General features: G+C 43.5%; 2 protein-coding genes across 3 annotated transcripts in view; one reads left to right on the plus strand and one right to left on the minus strand.

The window, feature by feature from the left end:
* Positions 1-3,534: 3,534 nt before the first annotated feature.
* Positions 3,535-21,982, minus strand: katna1 (katanin p60 (ATPase containing) subunit A 1). Its single transcript, XM_074687350.1, has 11 exons — positions 21,790-21,982; positions 16,058-16,225; positions 14,863-15,002; positions 11,460-11,655; positions 11,175-11,290; positions 10,281-10,386; positions 10,032-10,190; positions 9,700-9,826; positions 9,421-9,555; positions 6,951-7,077; positions 3,535-3,733 (listed from the first exon to the last, which is right to left on the minus strand). The coding sequence occupies exons 2-11, from the start codon at positions 16,217-16,219 to the stop codon at positions 3,535-3,537; spliced, it is 1,467 nt and encodes a 488-aa protein (XP_074543451.1). The 5' UTR covers positions 16,220-16,225; positions 21,790-21,982.
* agr2 (anterior gradient 2) overlaps positions 3,718-23,418 on the plus strand; it is a 41,234-nt gene continuing 21,533 nt past the window's right edge. Inside the window, exon 1 of one of the 2 annotated variants that reach the window (XM_074687378.1) lies at positions 3,718-3,837. The gene's annotated coding sequence lies outside the window, so the exon portion shown is untranslated. The remainder of the gene's footprint in view (positions 3,838-23,418) is intronic. The other variant, XM_074687380.1, reaches the window with a different exon arrangement.

Genomic DNA, 23,418 nt, shown 5'->3' on the forward strand with positions numbered 1-23,418 from the left:
TTGTTCGTATTTTGCTCTTTCTCCTGAGATGTAAATCCTGTAGAAATGCAGGTGAACGTATGTTTCGGGTTTTAATTGTCATTTCGTCATGTTAACTCCGGGACTTCAGTCTGTCTCTGAACCGTAGATGGGAAAGCTGATTAACATTCATTTACTTGGATCGTTGCTGGTAACCGGTGTCTAGAAGTCAGGGCCAAAGTGAGGGAAAAGACTAAAGAGGAGGGAAAAATGGTGCACCTTGTGCACAATCGCACGTTTATTGAGGAAACAAAGACCAAAATAATGTACTCCCACCCCACACACACCATGCATGCACTCAGATCGTCTCTCCTTCTGCTATGTCCCCCACGCACGCACGCACGCGCGCGCGCACACGCACACACACTGTCACCGTGTTAAAGGGGCAAGGCTGGCCAGTAACAGTTTGTATTAGCAAATGTGAGCAGTACACCGTATGTATAATACACACATAGAAGTTTCAACTTTAGCTGGCTGCCTGCCTCCCTCGTCATGGACCTCACCGCACGTTACTGCAGGTAGTTAAAGGGAATGAAGAACTCTCACTGCCGTAAAAAGATCTTCAATGTCAACACTTCTGTTCCATGACAATATTTTATTGTCCGTATTAAAATTGTGACAGGAATTCATGTAGGGCTCATGTGGGCTACACATCACACAAAAAATGTAAACACGATATGAATAAACAAATGAATAAACTCATCTAAGAAATAAATTAGGTATGGTGCATGTTACAGTAAAAGTGCATGGTGAACAGTGCTAGGTTTTGTTTGCTCTACACTTACGCATTTAGACTGTCAGCATTTTTCTGCCAGCACTCCTTCCGTGCTTTAGCAGCGGTGACGGTGTTGCTTTTAACATTAATTAAATGTTTCAGCTCGTCATACTTCCTCATGATCACCTCCTGCTCCTCCTGTGTGAAGTATGCGCTCATTCTCTCTACAGCCTGCTCTGACGCTCCAGACTGCTCCATGTTCGCGATTGGTCAGATGCAGCGGGCTCCGCCTTATATGCGTGCACGCGCTTATTGCCAAGCTGGATCCACTTATGAGGTTGATAACCAGCGTCGTAAAACCGTGTAGCGAGACCGCCGGCTACCGCGCTCAGTTCAGCGAGGTAGCTCCAAGGCCATCTCGCTAGGCTGAACTTGCTTCGTAGAACAGGGCCCTGGAGGACCCCTGCCCTGCATGTTTTTATGTTCCCGACTCCAACACACCTGATTCAAATGATCAGCTCGTCATCAAGGGTGCTTCTCAAAGCTCCAAAGTTCCATCCTCGCCTCCTCCACTCGCCTCCTCCACTTGCGTCTTAGTCCCGCCCACCAGAGATGCATGCCAGAGACGCGAGGAAACGAAGAGAGGAGAGAGGAGACGAGGAGGTTCATTTTATGAGCATTGAGATGTCCTCTCCTCAGGAGCGTCACATGAAGCGACGTATTTTAGTGATGACGGCGTCACAGCTGGATAAACCGGTCTGAACGCACGGGAGAAACTAAATTAAGGAAAATAATGTAAATAACAGGGCGCTTGACCGCAGAAAATTCATATTCACTTTTAGATCCGTTTAACATGAATATGTTCATGAATGAAAAAGAAAAATGTCAAGTTTTCCCAGGCCTACAGTGATAGTTTTTAATTCTTATATTGGGGCCACTTTGTGTTCATAAATAATGTGTTTATTCTGCTATAAACACTGCTTAGCACACTGGAGGGACAGGAGGAGAGAGAAGCAGAGCTGTCTGCAGCGGTGCCTTTCATCCATTACGCGCACGCAGAGGGACAGAGGTGAAAGTGTTGCTGTATCAGCCAATAATGGCATGATCTCACACCCATCACTGATAAAACAACAGTTTGCTACTGTATGAAAATGTTGTGGTTATGTGTTATTTTTAAAGGCATTATTAAACTGGCTCGAGTAGGCGAGTGGAGTGGAGTGGAGTCAGCTGACACTAAGTCTTTCAGTTTCACTTTGAGCCTGCGTGTGTTGTCTGTTGTCCGGTCTCTGCGGCTCTTTCTAATTGTCTGTCATCCTCAGTGAGAATGAATGTTGTAATCATCCAGATAAATATCAAACATGTTTGAAAATTATCGGGGCGGCTCCGACGAGTCTGTGAGACGATCGTGGGGCTAAAGATTCATCTGTCAACCGCTCACACTAGAAGATAATCTTGCCCGAACGTCAGGGCTGATTTTAGTCCCTGACCAGATTTCTTCCCTGATTGTGGGGAGGACCGAATCTGGGTTAAATCTGGGCGAGACCCTGTAGTGTGAGCCAGGCTTTACACTTAAACAGCTTATCTTGCTCCATGGTGCTCACGTTTCACACAGGTGGACAGCTGACGCTTTAAAGCCGGCTCTGATACGTCACAAGGGGGCGTGTATGTCAGTGAAAAGACTTCTGCGAAGCCTGCACTTGTGTTTCCTCGATTATGCCTCCTCCAGCTCAGTCTCCTCTCTCCTCTCTCCTCCGAGCACATTTGGCGCTTTGGAATGTCCTCCAGTATGGCTGCTCACAAAGTACTTCCGGTGTCGCGGAGGAGGGAGGAGATAGGAGACTGCATTTTGGCACATTGGGAAGCACCCTAAGCTCTGCTCCAGCCTGATAAGGAGCCATTCATTTGAATCAGGTGTGCTGGAGTGGGGTTAGGGGTCAAGGCTGAGGTCCTGTCAGTCTCTCCAGGCCCCTCCTGTTGGTTTCTAGATTGATAGACAGTCAGATGGAGTCAGTGCCCCAACACAGACCTGACAGTTTGCACAGTTTCCTTTCTAAATGTGTAAAAACTTTCACTGCAGCCGAGTAAATGATGAGCACCTGATGAGAAACAGCTGAAGGTCACAGTCTGATCTGATTTGAGTGTTTGGCTTTAACTCTAATAACTGACAGTGTGTCGAATCCTGACTCACAAGACAGCCAAACTAATGTCAGGGAGAAAACACACCTGTGGAGCACCTGAGAACCTGCACATACACCTGGATGGAGAAGAACAGAGCATCAGCAGACCTCAGGAGGGTTCAGGAGCCAATCAGACTGCAGTAAGAAAAGCTTTAGCTACACATAAAACTCACTGAGCAGACAGCCGCTGCGTTGTGTTTATACTTTATTCATAGAAAATCACCTCCCACCTCCAGAACAAGCAAAGGAAGCCAGTGTCACAGATAAAACTAAAGTCATCTAAAACACACTGAGAGGTAAATCACTGGATCAACACTTACACACCTAGAGATACACCACAACTCAGGTGGTGTGTGTGTGTGTGTTAGCTGATTCTTTATACCTCAGACACTCAGTTCATTTTGTGACTTCATGATTTTAGATCATTCCTTCTGCTTCATCCCCTCTGACCCTGACAATAACACCTGAAGCCAGTCTATGGATTAACCATAGTTATAGTTTTTGTGCTCTGTGTCCATCTCCTGTATTTTTTCCTGTTTTAATTATTGACCCCACCTTCTCACTCAAAGCAGTTGTTAAGATGTTTACAAATCTAAACGTGGACCAAAGGGGTCCTCTAATTCCTCAGCAGGAGCCGAACTCTTCGATCCACTTCTCGTACTTCTCCAGGTCAGCTGCAGAGACTGATTTGGACACCTTCTTCAGCGCGGACTCAAAGTCCTCCATGGTGGTGGGCATGTGCATCTCATCTCTGGAGATGTTGCGGATCTCGTCTGGAGTGAGGCCCTCGATTCTCCGCCTCATGGCCATCAGAGAGGCGTCCCTGCAGCACCAAACAACAAGCAGGCTTCAACAAAGGCTCAATCACTGCACACACACACAGCTGAGGGGATGAATCCAGACGGGTTCCTTCACCTGGTTCACAAGGTAAGTTGTTCAAAGGAAGGTTGTTGAGTGATTTGGTGCTACACAACTAAGTGACCTATGGCTAAGTCTCACCCTCAAACACAATAATCCAATCACAGTGGCCCTCATTTACCAAACGTGCGTACTCCTGAAAAATGGGTGTACGCTCCTTTCCACGCACAGATCAGCATTTATCAATGTGAACGTGGGCGTCAGGTACGCTCAAATCCCACGCCAGGTCTGAGTTCGTGTACGCAAGTTTCAAGTCAGTGGGGAGCACAGTGCAGCGAGGGAAATTTGTCTCTGGAGACGAATTATTAGATCATATGAGCGCAAAACATTTTCAGAACTAAAAACTGATTTAGATTAGTATTTAGATCATTGAATTAGATATGACACCAAGAATGTTTCCAACATTTCACTGTTCTTCCGCCTATCTGTAAAATACATCGCTATGAAAGAGCATCGCAAGTTTACTTAAAAAAATTAAAAACAGAGATGTTGTTATCAGTTTGTAATACACTCCCTTGTCCATGACAAAGTCTCCGCAGAGAACATTCAGATGACGCTGAATCAAACTTTTAGCCTGGAGCTTTTTAAGGAAGCCGTCTTGATTACAGCATTTATAGTGGAGATGATTATTTTACTCCTCATAATATTATCATATAAAAGTGACCTGTGCGTGAAAAAGTGACTGTTTCACAAAGGACGTTCATTCACATGAGATCACAACCTATGTGCTCATCTCGTGGTACCAATAATCATAAAACTCTGGTCTACCCGTACATAATTGCGCACAATCAACACACTTCAGCTCCACTCCCTCCTCAGTCTGTGACAGGTTCAGGCTGGAGTCTGCAGCTTCTTTCAGAGCTCAAACACATTTTTAGAAGGCAACTTTTCACGTTTCTGGACCTGAACGGAAACAATGAATAATATTGTGGCTTCTAATAGTCAAATATATTACAGATAAATTAATCAAGGTATAAACGAAGGATGTGTTAATTAAATGTTTAAAACTCTGCTGTATTTTGCTTTGTCACATCCACGCTGCTGAATCACTGCAGTGATTTCCTTGCAGGTGATTTTCTTTCTGATTAGCTCTACTTTTTCGCCTCTACCTCTGTTGCTATGGCGTTGTCGATTACCAGCATGGAGAAGTTCCCTTTTTCTCGTAATCACTTCATGTCGTAGATTCCATGGGTCTGGCTAGCTGAACCTTGAATATTTGGGGGTATGTTACGTAAATTATGATTGTTTTCAGCCGCCACATTTATCAACAGCTGATTAGGCGTACGCCGTGATTGTACCTGGTACGCACGTTTCATAAATCACACCCGAACGTTGGCGTAAACTCGTTTTTACACCCAGATCTGCACCAATTCCCACAAAAGATTGATAAATGGGGGCCGGTGTGTGTATCCATCACCATACACAGAGTTTCTCTGCCTGGACTCCCATTGAAATGCAGAAAAGTCTGTTATCAGTTTAAATTTTTCTGAGATTTAAGTTTAAAAATGGTCCAACAGTGTTCATTGGGTACATGAAGGTATCCTGAGAGGCCGGGTGACGGGTTGTATTTCTAACCCTTTCCTGAGTTTTTGTTCGTGATTACAGGGTCAACAGGCTACACCTTTAACAAAAAAATAAAACTAGACTAAAACAAAGCTTTCTTAAAAAAATCATTTAAAGGTAGAATATAACTGAACAGTGCTGTAGAGCACTGAAACAGTACTGTACATGCTTTTCCTGGCTGTATTTTTAAATTCAAAATGTATAAAATGGTGCAGCTTTCAATGTGAATGTAAATAAGTCTGCCACCTTTAAAACTACACAGTGAAGTTGTTGAAATAAAGAAAGAGCTGAAACTTCAATTCCAAGAGTCAAATATAGGTTACTTTTATTAAGTTTTTGATGAAATTAAACCAAAACTGGTTTTGGGTAATCTCTGCTTATCTCTGCACAATAACAGATGGATGGAGGTAACTTTAAAAACTTAATGAGGAAGTATGATTTACTGAAATATGACCTAATCAGACATCTGCGGGTTAGAAATCATCTTGATTGAGACATAAACCCAGGCTTCCCAAAGGAACTAAAGGAATTTCTCAACAATCTATCAAGATTTACTGATGTAAAGGAAATTCCACACACTACATTAAAGGGGCTGTGAGGAGTCTAGAGTGAGCTTGAAAAAGTCTCTCTTCTAGATAAATGCTCGATTGTAATCCACACTTTATAATTAGATGAGCAGCACCAGTATTGCTGGTTACAGGTTATTTTAAATTGTTACTTCTTAGCTTTCCGATTGGGCAGAGCAGGACCGGATTGATTAATGGGTCTCTATGACAACACCACGTCGGATAATAAAGTTTAGTAGAGAAGCGAGCACGAGCGAGAGGCTAACACAGGGGCTTAACTGTTTGTGATAATGTTGACTCCAACCCACAGTCAGCAGTTATTCTGAGGTGGTCTGTTTAAACTTGAGAGTCTATCAATAAAATGTAGAGTGAGGTTACGTTAGCTCTGATTGGTAGATGACTGGTAGGACACAACGAGGATTCACTAATGTTACATATTAAAGACATGTCTTAGAGCACCGGGCTGCCAGCTGTGCTAATTATAGCCAGGTACTAAACTGCTTACAAACTGACAGTGTTTACTTGTTGTCACGTTATCTTACAAATACGCCGGAGCACAGAGCTGCCAATAGCACTTCATATACACAGCTACTGCAACGTTTGCTTGACGCCACGTTTCAAACTATAGCTCCGCATAACTGTACTGATAAATACCTTACCTCAGCAAATTGTATCCAGCAAAAAGTTGTCTTGAAAAATAAAATTTGTTCCGATCCATCCATTTAATCCCAAAACAAACACACCTCACTAAAACTCATTTACGACAGTGTGCAGAGACTCCGGGCCACAAGGTGGCAAGGGAGTGCAATTAAAACAGATCCTCCTCATAACATCTTTAAGAAGAGATGGGGAATGGGTATGTATGTGAACTTTTGACTTTGCAAGTAACGAAATCCTCTAAAAACTTTTCTCTAATATTATTCTAACATTCAGCAAATAGAAATAGTTGTAATAGTGAACTTTAGCTGTATGTAATCCAACAGAGAGGCTAACCTGCACACATTGGTGATGTCTGCTCCAGAGTATCCTTCCAGCTGCTCGGCTATTTTATCCAAATCCACGTCGGTGGCCAGCTCCAGCTCCTTCAGGTTGATCCTGAGCAGCTCCACACGGCCCTTAGCTGCAGGCACAGGAGAGAAGGATGAATCCTGAGTCAGCAGTATTTCATTCACTTGGGGTTCAGATGAATCCCGAGTCAGCAGTATTTCATTCACTTGGGGTTCAGATGAATCCCGAGTCAGCAGTATTTCATTCACTTGGGGTTCAGATGACTCCTGAGTCAGCAGTATTTTAGGCCATGTCCACACGTAGCCAGGTATCTGGGAAATCTTATATATTTTTAAACCTTTAGCCCTGTCATCCACACAAGTCGCAGTTTGACGTCACTAAAAACAATGTTTTTTGAAAACTCTGGTTTCATGTTTACACTGGGAAACAGAGTTTTTGGTTCCCAAACGTCTAACTGAATAACAGGAGCTCATTCTGATTGGCTGGCATGGGTTTCCCGTCTGGACAACACTGTCACATATGGGTTTGTCATGCTTCAAGCTGCACCTATACGCAGGTTTTCCCACTGTGAGTGGATGTAAGTATTTCAAAAAATGAATGAGGAGACATATTTGTTTTTGAAAATGCCCTGCTAAGTGGGTACAAGGCCTCAGTCACTTGGGACTCAAATTAATCCTGAGTCAGCAGTATTTCAGACTCACCTCATGTTGCTGCATAGTTACGTTATTTCTCCTTCTTTTAAAAGTCAAATAATTAAACAGATACTCAGCAAATGACATATGGAAGTTCTGTTGTACTTACAAGAATCAGTGACCATAGTCCCTCAGATTAATGTGGCAACTTTCCGTTGCTAGGCGCCGCCCAAGTAGCTGCCTGTTGCAGCAGCTCTCTCGTCTTTGTCCGTTTCTTGTAATTTTTTCGTCTCTTTTTCGTAATCTTTGTATTTGGAGTGGATCATCACTTTGTATGGTTCGTCGGTCACGGACACCAAACTTTTTGTGGCTTCAGCAGTATTTTTTACTACTTTTCTCCTGTGTTTGTCTGGAGATCCTACATGTAACCATGGCTGCATTGTTTACATGTGAAATTAGCTGTTAGCAGCCTGTAGCATGTCAATGCTAACTAGTGTAGGGCTTGATGATTTCCCTCGAGCTGAGGAGGAGGAGGTGAGGACGACGTGCTGGTTATCGAATGTGAGCTGGGAGGTGACGACGTGGACCTGTCCTTCCATCCATCGTTGTTGGGAACGTGGGATCTAGCCCCAGGGGATGGATGAACTAGCCGTGCTAACCCAGTGGCATCGTGCTGTTCACGGATGTGGCTGACGGAGCTGACATTGGACGCCGGCCCCACATTGGAGGAGCTTCGCCTGCTGTGAGCAGACAGGATCCAGGAGACAGAGACTGAACAGACTTCTGGGGAGGCTCAGTCCTGGACCCTGTGGAGGTGGAGACTGGCTGGGCTGGAGAGTGGTGGACGAGTGGTGGACGGGATGTCGTCATCTAATTTCTTATGGACCTTTTTGCACTTTCTATACTCTTTCTTACTTTTGTTTTCTTAAATGCTGCGGTGACTCTTGAATTTCCCCTCGGGGATAAATAAAGTATTTTCTATTTCTATTCTATTCTATTTCTATTCTATTCTATTCTAATGTTTAACACCAACATAATCAGTTCATCAGTTATTGTTAAGTTGTCTAAAACACAGAGTGGTCAAAAACAGAATATAAAAACATCGAGGTACTGTTAGTTTAACAGTGAAATCAGTTTAAATACTTTTGTTTGATCTACATCAGTACATTTACAGTGTTCCCAGAGAGAACTATTTACATTTAACTTTGATAAGTAAGTATTTGTATATTAGTAGGTTTGAATATTCACTTTGCTCATGTGTACTCTGCCCCTGCTCCTCTGAGTTTTGCCAGTCAGACAGATGCAATTTGAGCTTCAATGAGCTCCATAGGATAAAGGTCCTCACTTTTAAAAAAGTTACAGGAGTCCTTATTCTAGTTTGTGACTCAAATCCTCAAAACTGTTTCAAATGGAGAGAGAAGTTTACAGGCTCTAGAGATTCAGAGCCTCCATCAGCGCACAGTGCTGTCAGGGCCGTGCAGATATTTCCTCATCAGTGTTACCCATGTATGAATTTAGTGATCTTTCTCCATAACAGTATCCAATAACTGCACCTCATGCAGTGAGCTGAAGCTTCAGATGAACATTTACTGCCTGATATTTGACTTCAGTGTATGATAACAATAAAACCAATAACACAATGCAAAAATGGGTTTTTATGGTTGACATATTTGATAATGTGGACTTATCACTGCAGCCCTGCAATACTCAAGTCACTGGTTTAGAATCATTCATATTTTAGCCGTGTGTTGGTTTAGATATCCCATAATAATTGGACTCATTTACACTTGTTGACACCCCCGAGAATCAGATGGACTACTTACTTGAAGGCAGAGGGATGTAGATCCTCTTCTCCAACCGTCTTCTCAGAGCCTCATCAATGTCCCATGGGAAGTTGGTGGCAGCTAACACCATCACCATTTTTGATGGATCGTCGTTCTCAGAAGCGCCACCCACACCTACAATGAGACGTCAGAGTGAAATAAATGCTCCGCTTAGTGTGATTTACTGCTGATTAGGTTAGTGTGATTTACTGCTGATTAGGTTAACATGGATCTAGGTTTCATCTCTGGTTGTTGATAAACGTGAGGTTGTTACTCCACCGTCCATCTGCACCAGCAGCTCTGCTTTGACTCTGCGGCTGGCTTCGTGTTCCTCTGAGGTTCCTCTGCGGCTGCACATGGAGTCGATCTCATCGATGAAGATAGTGGTGGGAGCGTAAAAACGAGCCTGAGAACACAAGAGGCCAAACAAGTTATGACTAACGAGGTTAAAAATGAAGCTGTAGTTCACCCTGTGTCCACTGGAGGCTCACTCCATAAACACCCTGTAGGAATTCACCAGTGTTACATCATGGCTCTTCTGACTCCTCTGTGTCCTGATCAGAGTCATCTCTACCCACACTTTTCTCACTGGGAACCCCAGGTGTCTGTACCATTTCAAAGAGGAGCCGGACCAGCTTCTCAGACTCTCCTCTGTATTTGGATGTCAGAGTTGATGAGGAGACATTGAAGAACGTGGTTCTACATTCAGTGGCAACTGCTTTGGCCAGGAGCGTTTTCCCCGTGCCCGGGGGTCCCACCATGAGCACTCCCTACAACAAACATTCACTACATCAGAGACTGTTCCTATTTTAGTCTACACACACATACTGGTGATGAAAACTACACAGGCATCACTTCACCTTCCACGGCCGTCGTATGCCTTTGAAAAACGCCGGCATCCACATCGGCAGAACAACGGCCTCTTTCAGAAGCTTTTTGGCATCTTCTAAATCTGCAATGTTGTCCCTGCGGAAACAGTTAGACAGGTCACACCTGGCAGGTTGATGATGCAGAAAGCCCGCTGTGGTTCTGGAGAAAAAACTCTGATTTCAGACTGTATTTATAACTAATGCAGAATATAAACACAGCCCATAAGACACACAGCAGGGCTCCAAGTTAACTTTAGGACCATCAGCCAATATAGCTGGTAAGGTTCTGAAGCTTGCAGCCAATCAGAATTTCCACTAGCCAATTTTTTTCCTGAGCATAAAAGACAGATAATCAGAGTAACTGAATTCTTTTGATCATTTTATGAACTAACGCTTCAGGTAATCTTACAGTCGGGAGTATCCAATCAAAATAATTACAATAAAATAAAACTTAAGTACATATAAAAGTGATTCTAATATTTCATTACTCATTAGGGATGGGAGGTGAAGAGAGATTTGGGACAGTAGGGATCTCATTACAGCACGTAGCACCAGGGGCAGATGTTTCTATCATCAGTTTGTGAATGCAGGTTCAACAGTTTGTGAATAAATATCACAATATACTTATTTGTTTTAAACAAAAATTGCAAATTATTTTAAATATAGACATTTGTGAATTTCCATTATAAATACATAAAACAAGTAATATTTGTGTGTGCATCAGAAATACATTTGTGAACCTAGAAAAATATTTGTGAGTTGAGAGACATTTATGTATTAATCCCAATATACATTTGTGAATCCTTCTGTGTGCATTTATTTATTATGAGACTGATCCAACTCCATACTAGCAAAGGTCACAGAGACTAGCTGTGTGTAACCAACCATCTGACGTTTGGGTTCTGTGATATGATATCTCTCTCCAGAGCTTCAACCAGGTCTTTGTCATATCCTGTCCCGTCAAACTTCTTTACTTCTTTCTCCTGAACATCGCTTTTGTTCTGAAACACAGAAACACCCTGTTATTGATCCTCTGCTCTGCTTCCTCCTGCTCCACAGAGCTGGACCCACAGGGCAGGCCAGCAGAGCGGTCATCAGGTTTCATGAGCAGGGCGAACATCTGTGTCTGAACATTGTGAAGCCTTATGTGCTGAGCTCAAAGTAACGTACCTTATCATCCTTTGCTTTACCAGCAGCCTCCTTTGCCTCCTTCTTGTCTCGGCTCTTGGAGGCTTTGATTCTGTCCCCATTGGCTGCACGGGGCATGTGTCTCTGCTGAGCCCTCATGGCCCCACTCAGTCGGTTGTTTGGAGGTTTGCTGTCTTTGTGGGCGTTGGAGACCCTCCTAACTGGACAGGGAGAGTGTCTGTGACAGGAAAGGAGATGTGAGATTTGCAGAACACCTCCTTATCACAGAAAAGTCCCTTTACTCACAATAAATAACAAGGCTGCTTTCACACTTTTCTTCATTTCATTCTTTTCTTCAGTATAAAAATACTTTTACTGACACAAGATACTTTACAAAAAGAACCATGAACAATATGCTGCCTGCAACCACACAGCTGACTCTCAGCGTCTGAGGTATGTACGGAAAACAGGGGTCAGACCTTGATAAGTGTTTGCTGTCCCAAAGAGCTGAGAAGGAACAAAACAGGCTCACATCAGGGCCTCATGTTTACTAATCTCAGTCATAAGACTCCATCAGGGCAGCTGCTCAGGGACAAACATCTCACACACAGATTACAGCTCAGAGGGAACCACCAAAGTCCAAGACACACAGGGAGCACCGTGCCGTGGAGCGCCAGCGCCACCAGTTTACTCAGAGGGCGCGCACCCTGGCACATGGGACCCGGGTTTGGAGCACAGCGTAGAGAGCAGGCAGGAACACGCCAGGCTCAGTGTGGAGGGAACGACAGACACAGGTTTCAGGGCATCTCTGGGGTCAAAGTAGAGCTCATTGGGACCAGACCAGCACCGAGTAAAAAAACTCTGGTTTCATGGTTTTGTGTAGACACCAGAATACAGAGTTTTTGCTTCTCTAACGTCACAGCTGATTGGCGGGGTTAAATCTGAATGCATGGCACAGGTTTCAAGTCTGACAAACACTGACACATGGGTTTGTCATGCTTTGAGCTGCACTTATCAGCAGATTTGCTTGGTGTGTGTGGACTGAAGTCTTTTTAAATAGGACTAAGGGGGATATTTGTTTTTGAAAATGCCCTGCTGTGAGTGTACAAGGCCAGAATGTGCAGCCTGAGGTTAACAGACCAGGACTGGCACTTTTTATCCGCGTTTCCAACATTTGTGGAACATGAGGCGAAAAATTCATGTTGGAACTCAGATAACCTGCTCGAAACGCCACCTGCAGTCTCTGCAGATGAATCAGACATTTGATGTTGTTTGCCTTGTTATTCAACAAATGGCGCTCTAATGCCACGGCCACACCAAATGCAAACTTGCAAATTTATTTGCGCAAATCGTCTGTCACGCGCCGCGTGAACACCTGAGTCTCGCCGCTGGACTATTTTGACAAGCTGAGGGGCGAATGCACGTCAGCGTGGCAGTGCGCATGTGGAGTAGAGAGCTCGTTCATTTAAAGACGGAAAGCCCAAAAGAACATCTGAAAAACAATGAGCTGTGGTTTCAAAAGCATGACAGGAGAGTGTGTGAAAGCTTTGGAGATCACAATCAATGCCTGCTGCCTCTTCCTGGTAATCCACCTCCACCAGCCCTGCTTGGCTGTTCCCTGCGATCTCATCCTCCACCCCCCCAACCTCCACCCGACCACCCGAACCCCCGACCCATGTTCCCGGGGGTCTCCCTGGGGATGATGAAGGGGTGGAGGAAAGAGAGGAGCACAGAGAACTTCCATCTTTTCCCTGGCTCTGCCCCTGCCCCGCTCTTGCCTCCTCTCTATCAGGCTCAAAACTCCGCTGAGGAAAACACAGTCGGACTCAGTGATAGCCCGTACAGGCAAATCCAGCTGGGAATGAATGTTTACAGAACTTACCTTCTAAACCTGTCTCCTCAGAGACTTTCACCCAAGCCTGCTCCTGTTTTTCTGGTCTCTGTAGAGTACACACGTCGTATCGTATAACTCTGGATAATGGCACACCGCACAGATTGTTTTCTCCTCCATCCTCCGGCGGAGTTGGAGCCGGAGCAGGTGGCGGTTCCCCCCCCAACGTCATCAAATCAATGACGTTAAGGGTGAATGTCATCGCTGATTGACGGCCACGGCACAGCCTTGACCACCACCAAACGCCCCAAACACGCCGAGCCAAACGCCCCAAACGCGCCAGCCGAGGTGAACTGGCGTCTAAACGCGTCTTTGCATGAACTTTGTATGTAATTGCGCCGCAAATTTGCGTTTGGTGTGGCCGCACCATAAGAATTCACTACCCTGTTGACACATGCTCTGCTGACCTATCACCAAACGAAGCTACTTGTGTTTATGAGTGGGAGAAAAGGCAGCTGCTGCCCTGGGTGCCATGGGGAGCCTGTTTAGGTACTTCAATCCAATGATTTTGGTAAAGGCAGCCATGACAGCATCCTGGACAAGCATACGTGAAGGAGACTCCGCTGTCTGTAGACAGACACCCGCTGCTTTGGTGGAGAGACATGGGTTGCAACAGGTACCCGCAACTCTCAAAGCTGGCCTGTGAATACGTTTGTGTGTGAGGAACGTCTGTGCACTCTGAGCGCGTGTTTTCCTCAGCAGGTAATATCCTAAATGAAAAAAGAGCTGCTCTTGATCTCAATCAAGTTGATGAACTTGTGTTTCTAGCAAATCTCAGAAAATAAACAGACTGTTTATTTTACCTTGTTGTGTTTTCATTTTAGAGCAGTTGGAGCTCCCTTTGTTAGGTTGTTAAGATAATCAAGAGAACAATGAGGTTGTGCTGTGGTGTTTGAGGGCAGCAGGTGGATTTTTTGAAGGGGTTGGGGGACTTAAACTTATTCAAATGAATTATGGGTCATTCGAAATTCCTTCGAACTTGATCTTTTGAAAAAGCGACAGCCCTATAACAGACACTGGCTACCTTTAGATGCAGTCATTGACCCTTTCATATTCAGAATATAAGCAATAAACTGGCTGTGCACGACCAATAACCCTTTTTAAAAACCAGCATATGCTCATATTCTGGTTTTAAAAACCTGAAAATCACCCTGGGTTCTTCCTTTTCTACCCTGAATATCTGGTCATGTGTATGCCTATCAGGATATCCTCATCCAAAGGAACATTCATTTGTGTTCTGAGCATGTTCTGTTGAAGACAGAGCATGTTCAGGGAATCTTGGTCTTTTCAGTAGAGTACAAGTCTTTTGAAAAGCGGAAATGATGCACATTGCATCATGATGTTCTCCGTGTGCTATGACGTTCTCCGTGTGCCGCTGATTTGATCGGTGTAAACAGGAATAACCCTGTTTGCCCACATGTAAACAGAATATTCTGAATGTTTCAGACACAGGAATATTGACCTGAACCCCAATCCTCACTGAATGTAAACATAGGGCTGTCTGAATGAGCAGCAGAAGTTGAAGGAGAAGTTGTGTAGAAACAAACGGTTTACCTCTGCTCCACATGTATCGGCCGTATCTCGCAGTCCTCCTGGTTACTGGGTTTAACTGCAGATGAGTCCAACTGGAAGTTCTCCAGAGTTGACATGATGTCCTGGACCTGACGGTTCTCCTCACTGATTTCCTGCCACAGCTTGAAAGACACAGGCACAAACAAATACACACACATCAACACACAAACACTAGGGATGGAACATTCACATAACTCATGGTTCACTTCTTATCACGGTTTTGTCATGGTTTTCGGTTCAGTGAACATGGTTGTTTATAACACCCCAGATTACTATATATACTAGTAATCCACCATTAACAGATTATTTTTAATCACTTCTATCGTGTTCAGTCATGAAAAACCTAAAAGAATGAGACTGTTTCCCATTTGAAACATCATTAAAGCTGAGTGAAACACTACTAGTTTCAACATGCCAACTCCTCAGTAAGGAACATCACTATTGTCTGTTCCAGAAGTCACTAAAAGTCACTAAATGACACTGCTTTCCAATTTGCATAATAATCCATTACCATGTAATTGTCATGGACTCTGTAGGACAGAGAAATATGCTGGGAGAGACAGAAAGCAGGTGAAACACAACATCATCATTATGTTTAGAACTACAAATTCACTTTCTTTCTGTCCATTCTTGTTTTTTTATGTCTAAATATCAACCCTCAGAAGTGACTATATTGAGACACACACTTAAGACACATCTGCTGTGAGTGAGGAGGACTGTCCGTATGTGTGTTGGATCAGTGAGGGACTAGGGATGGGAATCGAAAACCAATTCCAGTTGAGAATTGTTAACGGTTCCATTAAAGAATCGATATCATTAATCATTTTGAATGTCAATTCCCTTATCAATTCCATTCAGTTGACAGGGTTCAAAAGTTTCAGAATTGTGGCTTAATTTTAATTACACCTACTGCACAACCTTAAGTGAGGGGAAACACCAGTAACTTGCAGAAGCCGTTATCTATACTGGGATGTACGATTGGCATTGTTGCCACTGAAAATCAGACTATTTGCCGACATGCAACATTTGCTGGAATCGATAAGGGAATCGTTAAAGAATTACATCGATTAGCAGGCTCGTTAACAGCATTGGTATTGATAAAATCTTATCAATTCCCATCCCTAGGAGGGACTCACACATGTTGAGGGTGATGTGACAGGTGTGTTTGACAGTTTACCTGCTGCCACCTCTGCTGGAAGCTGCTGTCCCTCACTGTGTACACATGCTTCTTGATCTGCTCCAGCAGCCCGTGGTACAGAACACTAGCAGAGCTGTAGTTCCCCAGCAGCGCGTACTCACGGGCCAGCTTCACATTCTCACTGATCTCCCTCAGACTCATGGTGCTCTGGAAACAAAGATGAGGACATGTCTGAGGGAAGTTAGGAAGAACAGAGCAGAGGCCTGATCCAGATCCACAGTGAGGCCTCCTCAAAAAGACATAGATCAGCTCAGGGCTGAGTCCAGGGACCCAGTTTTTGGGCTGATGAAGGTGTATGGATTAGTATTCATTATGAGTTATTATCTATCTGCAGTCACAGAAACTTCTCCATACTTCAATGAGTTTAGAATGATTTCTTCATTAGAGTCTCTCTGGAGGTCAGATTAGATACAGGTGTGAATCAGATTATCTTTGTTTCTGACAATTGTCTGCTGACAGACAGCGCCTGAGGCCTGTCTTTAATATCTGTTAATCTGACTGTTCATGTGACTGACTGTATCTTTTACTCGGCTTCTGACATTACTCCCATTTACCTTTCTGTCATGATGTTGACCATGCACGCCGAATGCATCATGACACCAAAGACCCAGGGCGCTCCTTCTCTCAGATCAAGTAGAGAACATGCTCTGACTGCCTGCCCTGCTCTCACAAAGACAGTGCTGAGGCTTAAATCTTTTTTACAGACCAACTACAGATAAAAAAAGAAGAATATGCCAAACAGACTGGTAGGGATGGGTACCGAATTAGGTACTTTTATAGGTACCGACCGAATTCTGTCAAAAGTACCGAGTATCGACTCAGGTAAAACCAAAAGGTACCATGTTTAGGTACCTAAACACATCCTTGTGACTGTGAGGGAATAGAAGAGTAGGCAATTTTTCACGCTGGGCATGAACACACCATTGCAAGGTCATATATCTAAAAATAAATATGCTAAGTTATTTTTTTTTATATTTCATTAGTAAACAAATTGATATTCTCTACCACAAAAACACAAGAAAGTACCGAAAATTGGTACCGTTGAGTACCGGTACAGGGCTTTGGTACCGTATCGTTTCAGGTGTGAAAGGTACCCATCCCTACCGACCGTACAACACTACACATTACTTCAACTTTGTCTTGCCTTTTTTTAGCATGGCTTGATGCATTTCTGCTGTATACAATGCAACAGCTTTCACATATGTCTCAAATCTTTTTCAACCTAAAACTAATCTACTCGTGAAAAGCTTAATGGGAGGACATGAAGTGTGAACTGAAAGTGGAAGAGATGATTTAAAACTTTCATTAGGGATACATTACATTATCTTACACAATGATAGTGCTTGGGGGATTAGATAAGTTTTACATTAAATGTTGAATTAAAAATATAAGCTCACACATTAAACAACAGGACATAACTTAACTTATCATCACTCGTTAAATTAAAATCCATTTCTTACATTTCAGCTAGTCTTCCTTTAACAGCCGGCTTAGGCGTCACTTTCCAGTGCTCTGCTGTTAACTCTCTGCTTTCTCTGAACGTGGGTTCGTCAAAGAACTGACTGTGATGGGCATGATCACCATTCAATCAGTATAACTTGACCAATATGCTTTCAACAATTAATCACTCTGTAAAAAGTGAGGGGGCTCATTTTCTGTGTCTGTGAAAGTGTGGGTGTCTCAGCACCCGCATCCCCCACACTGGGACGTGGTCTGCCACTGCCGTTTATCTGATCTGGCATCTGTTGAGTGCAGTCTACTGGATTTACAAGAGTTTAATCGTCAATACACGGGACAACTGAGGACCCGTACGTAACAAACCATTTTAGCCCATAATACGGGATGTCCCAGCTAATACAGGAAAATTGTCAACCCTAGTTCCCAAATTTCCTTTTTTTATAAACTGGAATCAGATTTTATCCACCCTTTTCATGTTTTGGCCTTTAATCTGTGTTTCAGGCTTTAGCTTGTTTTCAGGCTTTAGCTTGTGTTTCAGCCGTCAGCCTGTGATTCAGCCTAACTGTAACCTGGCCTTTAGCCTGTGCTTTAGCCTTTGGCTCATGTTATCAGCCTTTAGGTCAGGGGTCTCCAACCTTTCTGAGACCTTCCCAGGAAATGAGTGGCATGAAGGCTGTTGTCTGATAAAAACTATCTGAACGAAATTGCACGGATCACTTTTCAGTAACATTAATCACAGTAGGAGTGGTAATACTATGTGAACAGACTGCTCACAGGTTAATGGTAAATATTTTACTATTATTATTATTGATTTACACAACAATGATGGTAGGAAGGAGCTCCATTGTGACCAGTGCTGTTTTTTGAAACATGCCTTAAGGGCACCTGAAGCGGTTCTTGCGGGCACCACGTTGGTGACGCCTGGTTTAGCTCGTGTTTTAGCCTTTGACTTGTGTTACCAGCCTCAGCTTGATTTTGAGCCTTTAGCTCATGTTTTAGCCTACAGCTTATGCTTTAGCCTTAGGCTCGTGCTCCATCTCTCTCCTGTTTATCTTTCTTCTGCTCTTCTCTCCTTTTTCTGGCTGACAGTTAGGCTCCAGTGTCCACCATCACTACAAAATTAATCACAGAAATTGTTTTCAGCAGAGAAAAATACAGATCTCTCTTTTCTCTACTAGCCGGCGTGGTGTTGTCATAGAGACCTAGACGTGCCATAAATCAATCCTGTCCAGGGCCCTGTTCTACGAAGCAAGTTCAGCCTAGCGAGATAGCCTTGGAGCTACCTCGCTGAACTGAGCGCTGTAGCCAGCGGTCTCGCTTCACGGTTTTATGACGCTGGTTATCAACCTCATAAGTGGATCCAGCTAGGCAATGAGCGCATGCACGCATATAAGGCGGAGCCCACTGCATCTGACCAATCGCGAACATGGAGCAGTCTGGAGCGTCAGAGCAGGCCGGAGAGAGAAGGACCACATACTTCACTCAGGAGGAGCAGGAGGTGATCATGAGGAAGTATGACGAGCTGAAACATGTAATCAACGTTAAAAGCAACACCGTCGCCGCTGCTAAAGCACGGAAGGAGTGCTGGCAGAAAATTGCTGACAGTCTAAATGCGTAAGTGTAGTGCAAAAAAAATCTTTTGTGCCATTATCATCCTGAAAAAGCTCTGTTCACCATGCACTTTTACTGTAACATGCAACATACCTAATTTATGTCTTAGATTAATTTACTCATTTGTTCATTCCTATCGTGTTTACATTTTTTGTGTGATATGTAGCCCACATGAGCCCTACATGAATTTCTGTCACAATTTTAATACGGACAATAAAATATTGTCATGGAACAGAAGTGTTGGCATTGAAGATCTTATTACGGCAGTGAGAGTTCTTCATTCCCTTTAACTACCTGTAGAAAGTGTCATGTACTACCAACCCCTCCCTGGAAAACCGGTAACTTTCATAAAGGTGGTCATCCTAAAAAGAGAGTGGGTCGGGCTCCAATGTGCACAGGACCCTCTAAGAACAGACAAGCCATTTTTTCGTGAGGGCTCATTGGTCAGTGGGCGGGGTTTTTATAGTCCCCAAGTCCAATCTGGAACCTAACCTGCCCCGGAGCAGGTTAGCCGTTCAGCTTATGTTGCCATGGAGACTCGCCTTGCTGAGGAGTGATCCTGTGTCGTAGAACAGGGAGTGCATCTCAAAGCTCCAAAGTTCCATCCTTCCTTCCTCCACTTGTGTCGTTCTCTTGCGTCTTAGTCCCTCCCACCAGAGATGCATGGGAGAGACCCGAGGAAATGAAGAGAGGAGAGAGGAACGGAGGAGATTCCTTTTTAGAGCAATGGGACATCCTCTCCTTCAGAGCGTCACATGAAGCGACGTGTTTCAGTGATGACGGCATCAGCTGATCACCTCTGGATTAGGGCTGCACGATTATCGCAATCGCAATCGCAATCGCAATGTCAGCACATGCAATTACGTAATTGCAAAAGAGGTTATTGCAATCGCAATGTCAGCACATGCAATTACGTAATTGCAAAAGAGGTTATTGCAATCGCAATGTCAGCACATGCAATTCAAATTTTTCTCCATGATAACCAAGCAAGTCTGTAGACTCATCAAGATACAACTTTTTTTATTAAATCGCAAGCACAATCGCAATCGCAATATTGTCCACCTAATCGCAAATCGCACCATTTCCCCAAATCGTGCAGCACTACTCTGGATCGTCTGTCAGTCAGCTCTAACAGCTGTTTGCGCGTCTGGGCATGTGCGCTGTTATAACTCTGATCAAACAGAAACAGTAACAGAGATTTTTCTGTTCCTTTAACCAGTTTAACAAACACGTTACCATGAAGAAAACCTGCTCTCTGTTTATTCTGTGTGCTGTTTAGAAGCTCACGGATCACTTTTCCGGTAAAATGCGTAATTGTGAGATTATTTATGAATTATTTATCCTTAATCTACAGCCCATCTGATCGTGAACTCTGAACTTCAGAGTTCACGATCGGATAAGGTGGGTTATATTAATATATTAATATAACCCACCTTATTGTGTCTCAGGAAGATATTATTGATCAGTCAGTTTTCTGTATTAATCCTCTGTTATATTGATCTGATGATGGTTGTGTTCAGTGTTTTGTGCTTTAAACTCACAACAAACACTTTATTACCAGATTTATGATCAGTTTCTGAATGATCCTCTGTACCTGTCCTCAGCTCGTCTTTTCTCTCATTAAACTCAGTTGTGTTTGTGAAGTTTCATGTGAAGTCTGAGCTGCTGCAGCGTCCAATCAGAGAGTGATAATATATGGAGGCGTGTCTGTCAGTAAAAATACTTCCGCAAAGCTGGCTCTCGTGTCTCCTTGATCATAGCTCCTCCGATCGGTCTCCTCCATCCTCTCTCCTCTCTCCTCTGAGCGCAATTATCTCTTTGGGACAGTCTTCAAAATGGCGACTGGGAAAGTACTTCCAGTGTGGTGGAGGAGATAGGACGGAGGAAGCACGAAGTTAACGCACCCAGGGAATCCGGAATCTATCCTCAAAGCTACCTCCCTTGGCTGTAATCCTGCTTCGTAGAACAGGGCCCTGCTCGACAAAGCAGAAGACTTTTTCCAGAACACTTTCAAATTCCTCACAGAGACTTTAATTTATTTTATCCATTGTTCAGTTATCTCACAGAAATTGTAAAAGTTGGTCATTTTATTAAATTCTAGTACCTTTGTCTTTATAATCATTTGGGAATAATCCCAAAGTACTTAAAAGTAATTAGGTCACATTACTTTGATATTATGGTTATTGGATTAAATTTTTGTAACAGGTAGTAACTGTACCAGCCTACCAGTTAACCCTCCCAACTCTGCTGTTGAATTGACTGTAAGTGCTGCTATCAGGCAGCGTTGGGAGCAGTCTGTCCCTGGACTCTGGTCTACTCTGGTGGTCACCTGTGATGAAAAACTGTGTTTAGTTTATCTCGTGGTTCCATGAATTAGCCGGGTCCTCGCCCACTGGTTGCCACACCTCATAACATCAGGATTAAAACGTCTCCAGTCCAGGTTCTGAGAAAACATCGTCCCTGTTCCAGACGGCGACCTCACCTCTAAACAGTTCTCAAACAACATTACTCAAGTTTAGCTGCGTGGGGCACCAGCAGCCCAATCACAGTGTTCCGCCCGCACCCAGCCACTGACGAACGTTACATTAACTCGAACTTCTCTGAACTCGTCCAAACGTGGGCCTATGTTTTAGAAAACTCACCGGATGGACACGAGCAGATTGATCTCAGAGGCCGAGACGAATTTTCCAGAGTAGCTCCAACAGCCGACACAACTTCACCAACTGTTAGTGAGCTGCGCCGTCCGAACATAGGCTGGAGTCCCAAAACTGGGGGTGCGTTCGAAAACTCTTTTTTGGTAAGGAACCTTCCTTACTGAAGAATGACCCGGAAGTATTACAGCATCGGCCATGATAAAGGCTGTTCCAATCATAGACTGTAAAAAAAAATGGACGAAGCGTCGCTGACGTCACCCGTGCGTTCTGAGACACGATTTTGAAGCCAATCCATGGCTGCGGCCATCATGGAAATGCAGCCTTCCGGTGGAGCCAGGCTCCGGTTCAGAGGCGGAGTCTGGGCGGGCTGAATTGTGGTTGGGCGATGAAACCGCGCCCATTTACTGCGACGCTACGGCTAAGCTACGCTAAATGCTACTTGGCGGAGCTAACGTAAGCTAACTGGCTACTGAACGGCAATCCCCTACGTCTCCGAACCTCCGCACCCTTCGATCGCACTTTTTGAGGTAAGTTGAGCCAAAACTTTAGAAAAGTTGTGAGAAACTGTCATCTTGTATGTCAGTATACAATTTTATTATTTAAACATGCAAGTTATTTTCTAGTGTACAAGTATAGTAAAAATTGATGACAGTAATTAGATATTATCCTGACCATATACTTATCTTGACTATACTCCTAGCTTGAAAAATCACTACATTACTATTTTAAAGTATGATTCAGTGTCTGCATTACTTATCAAATGGTTAATATGAAAGAAATTCAAAATTTCATAATCACATTGATATGTGTTTGATTTGGGTACCACTGGATGATAATTACATAAAGTTTAGGTTTTGTAAGAGAAGTATGTGTAATTATGCGGTGCTTGGGCTTGCTCTTTTTTAAAGTTCATTGGGGGAGCATAATATATAATAAGATGAAAGTTATGAGACTAAATAAGGAAGTACATCATACTGCAATGCATTTAATATTATGCTGTTGTGGTTTTGCCACAAAGGAGTCCAAAGACTGTGTAAAACTGGTACTCAAATAGCAAAAAGTATGGTAGTTACTTAGACATGACAGTTAAAAAAATCTCTTTCTTAACATATATATTTTTACTTTCCCTTATACACCTAAGAACAAGCCATGACTGCCTGCCCTCCAAACACCATCCCTGTGGATTTTGAACCACCTGTGACACCTGCAGCAACCTGGGATGAAAGATGACCTCCAGCAGCTCCGTGTCCAGCACCCAGACATGAAAAGAATTTTGTCTGGCATCACCCAGAGATGCCAGTGGAAAGTTAAAACTCAGCAAAGATAGAAAAGAGCAGAAAATTTATAAATAGTGGTGTGCTTCTTGAGCACCCTCACATTAGACATGACAGCCCTGGACTATTTTTGAGGGATGGAGTTATTTCACACCTAGGGGAAATTATATATTTTTTTTAAATACATTAGCACAGTGTCTTAAAAACACAGTGAACTGTCTCTGCCTTTGAAGCTGGTCTTCGGGAACTTTTTATTTGATAGTCCATCACTTTCATTTCAAATGTTGAGTTTCAGGTTAAATTTTAAAAGAATCCAAAGCCATAACACTGTTTTTTTTTCTGT

This window comes from Halichoeres trimaculatus, unplaced genomic scaffold, assembly GCF_033239565.1.
Source record: "Halichoeres trimaculatus isolate MK-OKI-2021-1 unplaced genomic scaffold, fHalTri1.1 fHalTri1_scaffold_14, whole genome shotgun sequence".
NCBI classification, from domain to species: Eukaryota; Metazoa; Chordata; class Actinopteri; order Labriformes; family Labridae; genus Halichoeres; species Halichoeres trimaculatus.

Coding starts and splice junctions, on each gene's coding strand:
- katna1 (XM_074687350.1), bottom strand. CDS start 16,219: ATGAGTCTGAGGGAGATCAGTGAGAATGTGAAGCTGGCCCGTGAGTAC. Junction 10,191..10,280: donor GCATACGACGGCCGTGGAAG/GTGAAGTGATGC, acceptor TGTTTGTTGTAG/GGAGTGCTCATGGTGGGACC. Junction 9,556..9,699: donor GCTGCTGGTGCAGATGGACG/GTGGAGTAACAA, acceptor GTCTCATTGTAG/GTGTGGGTGGCGCTTCTGAG.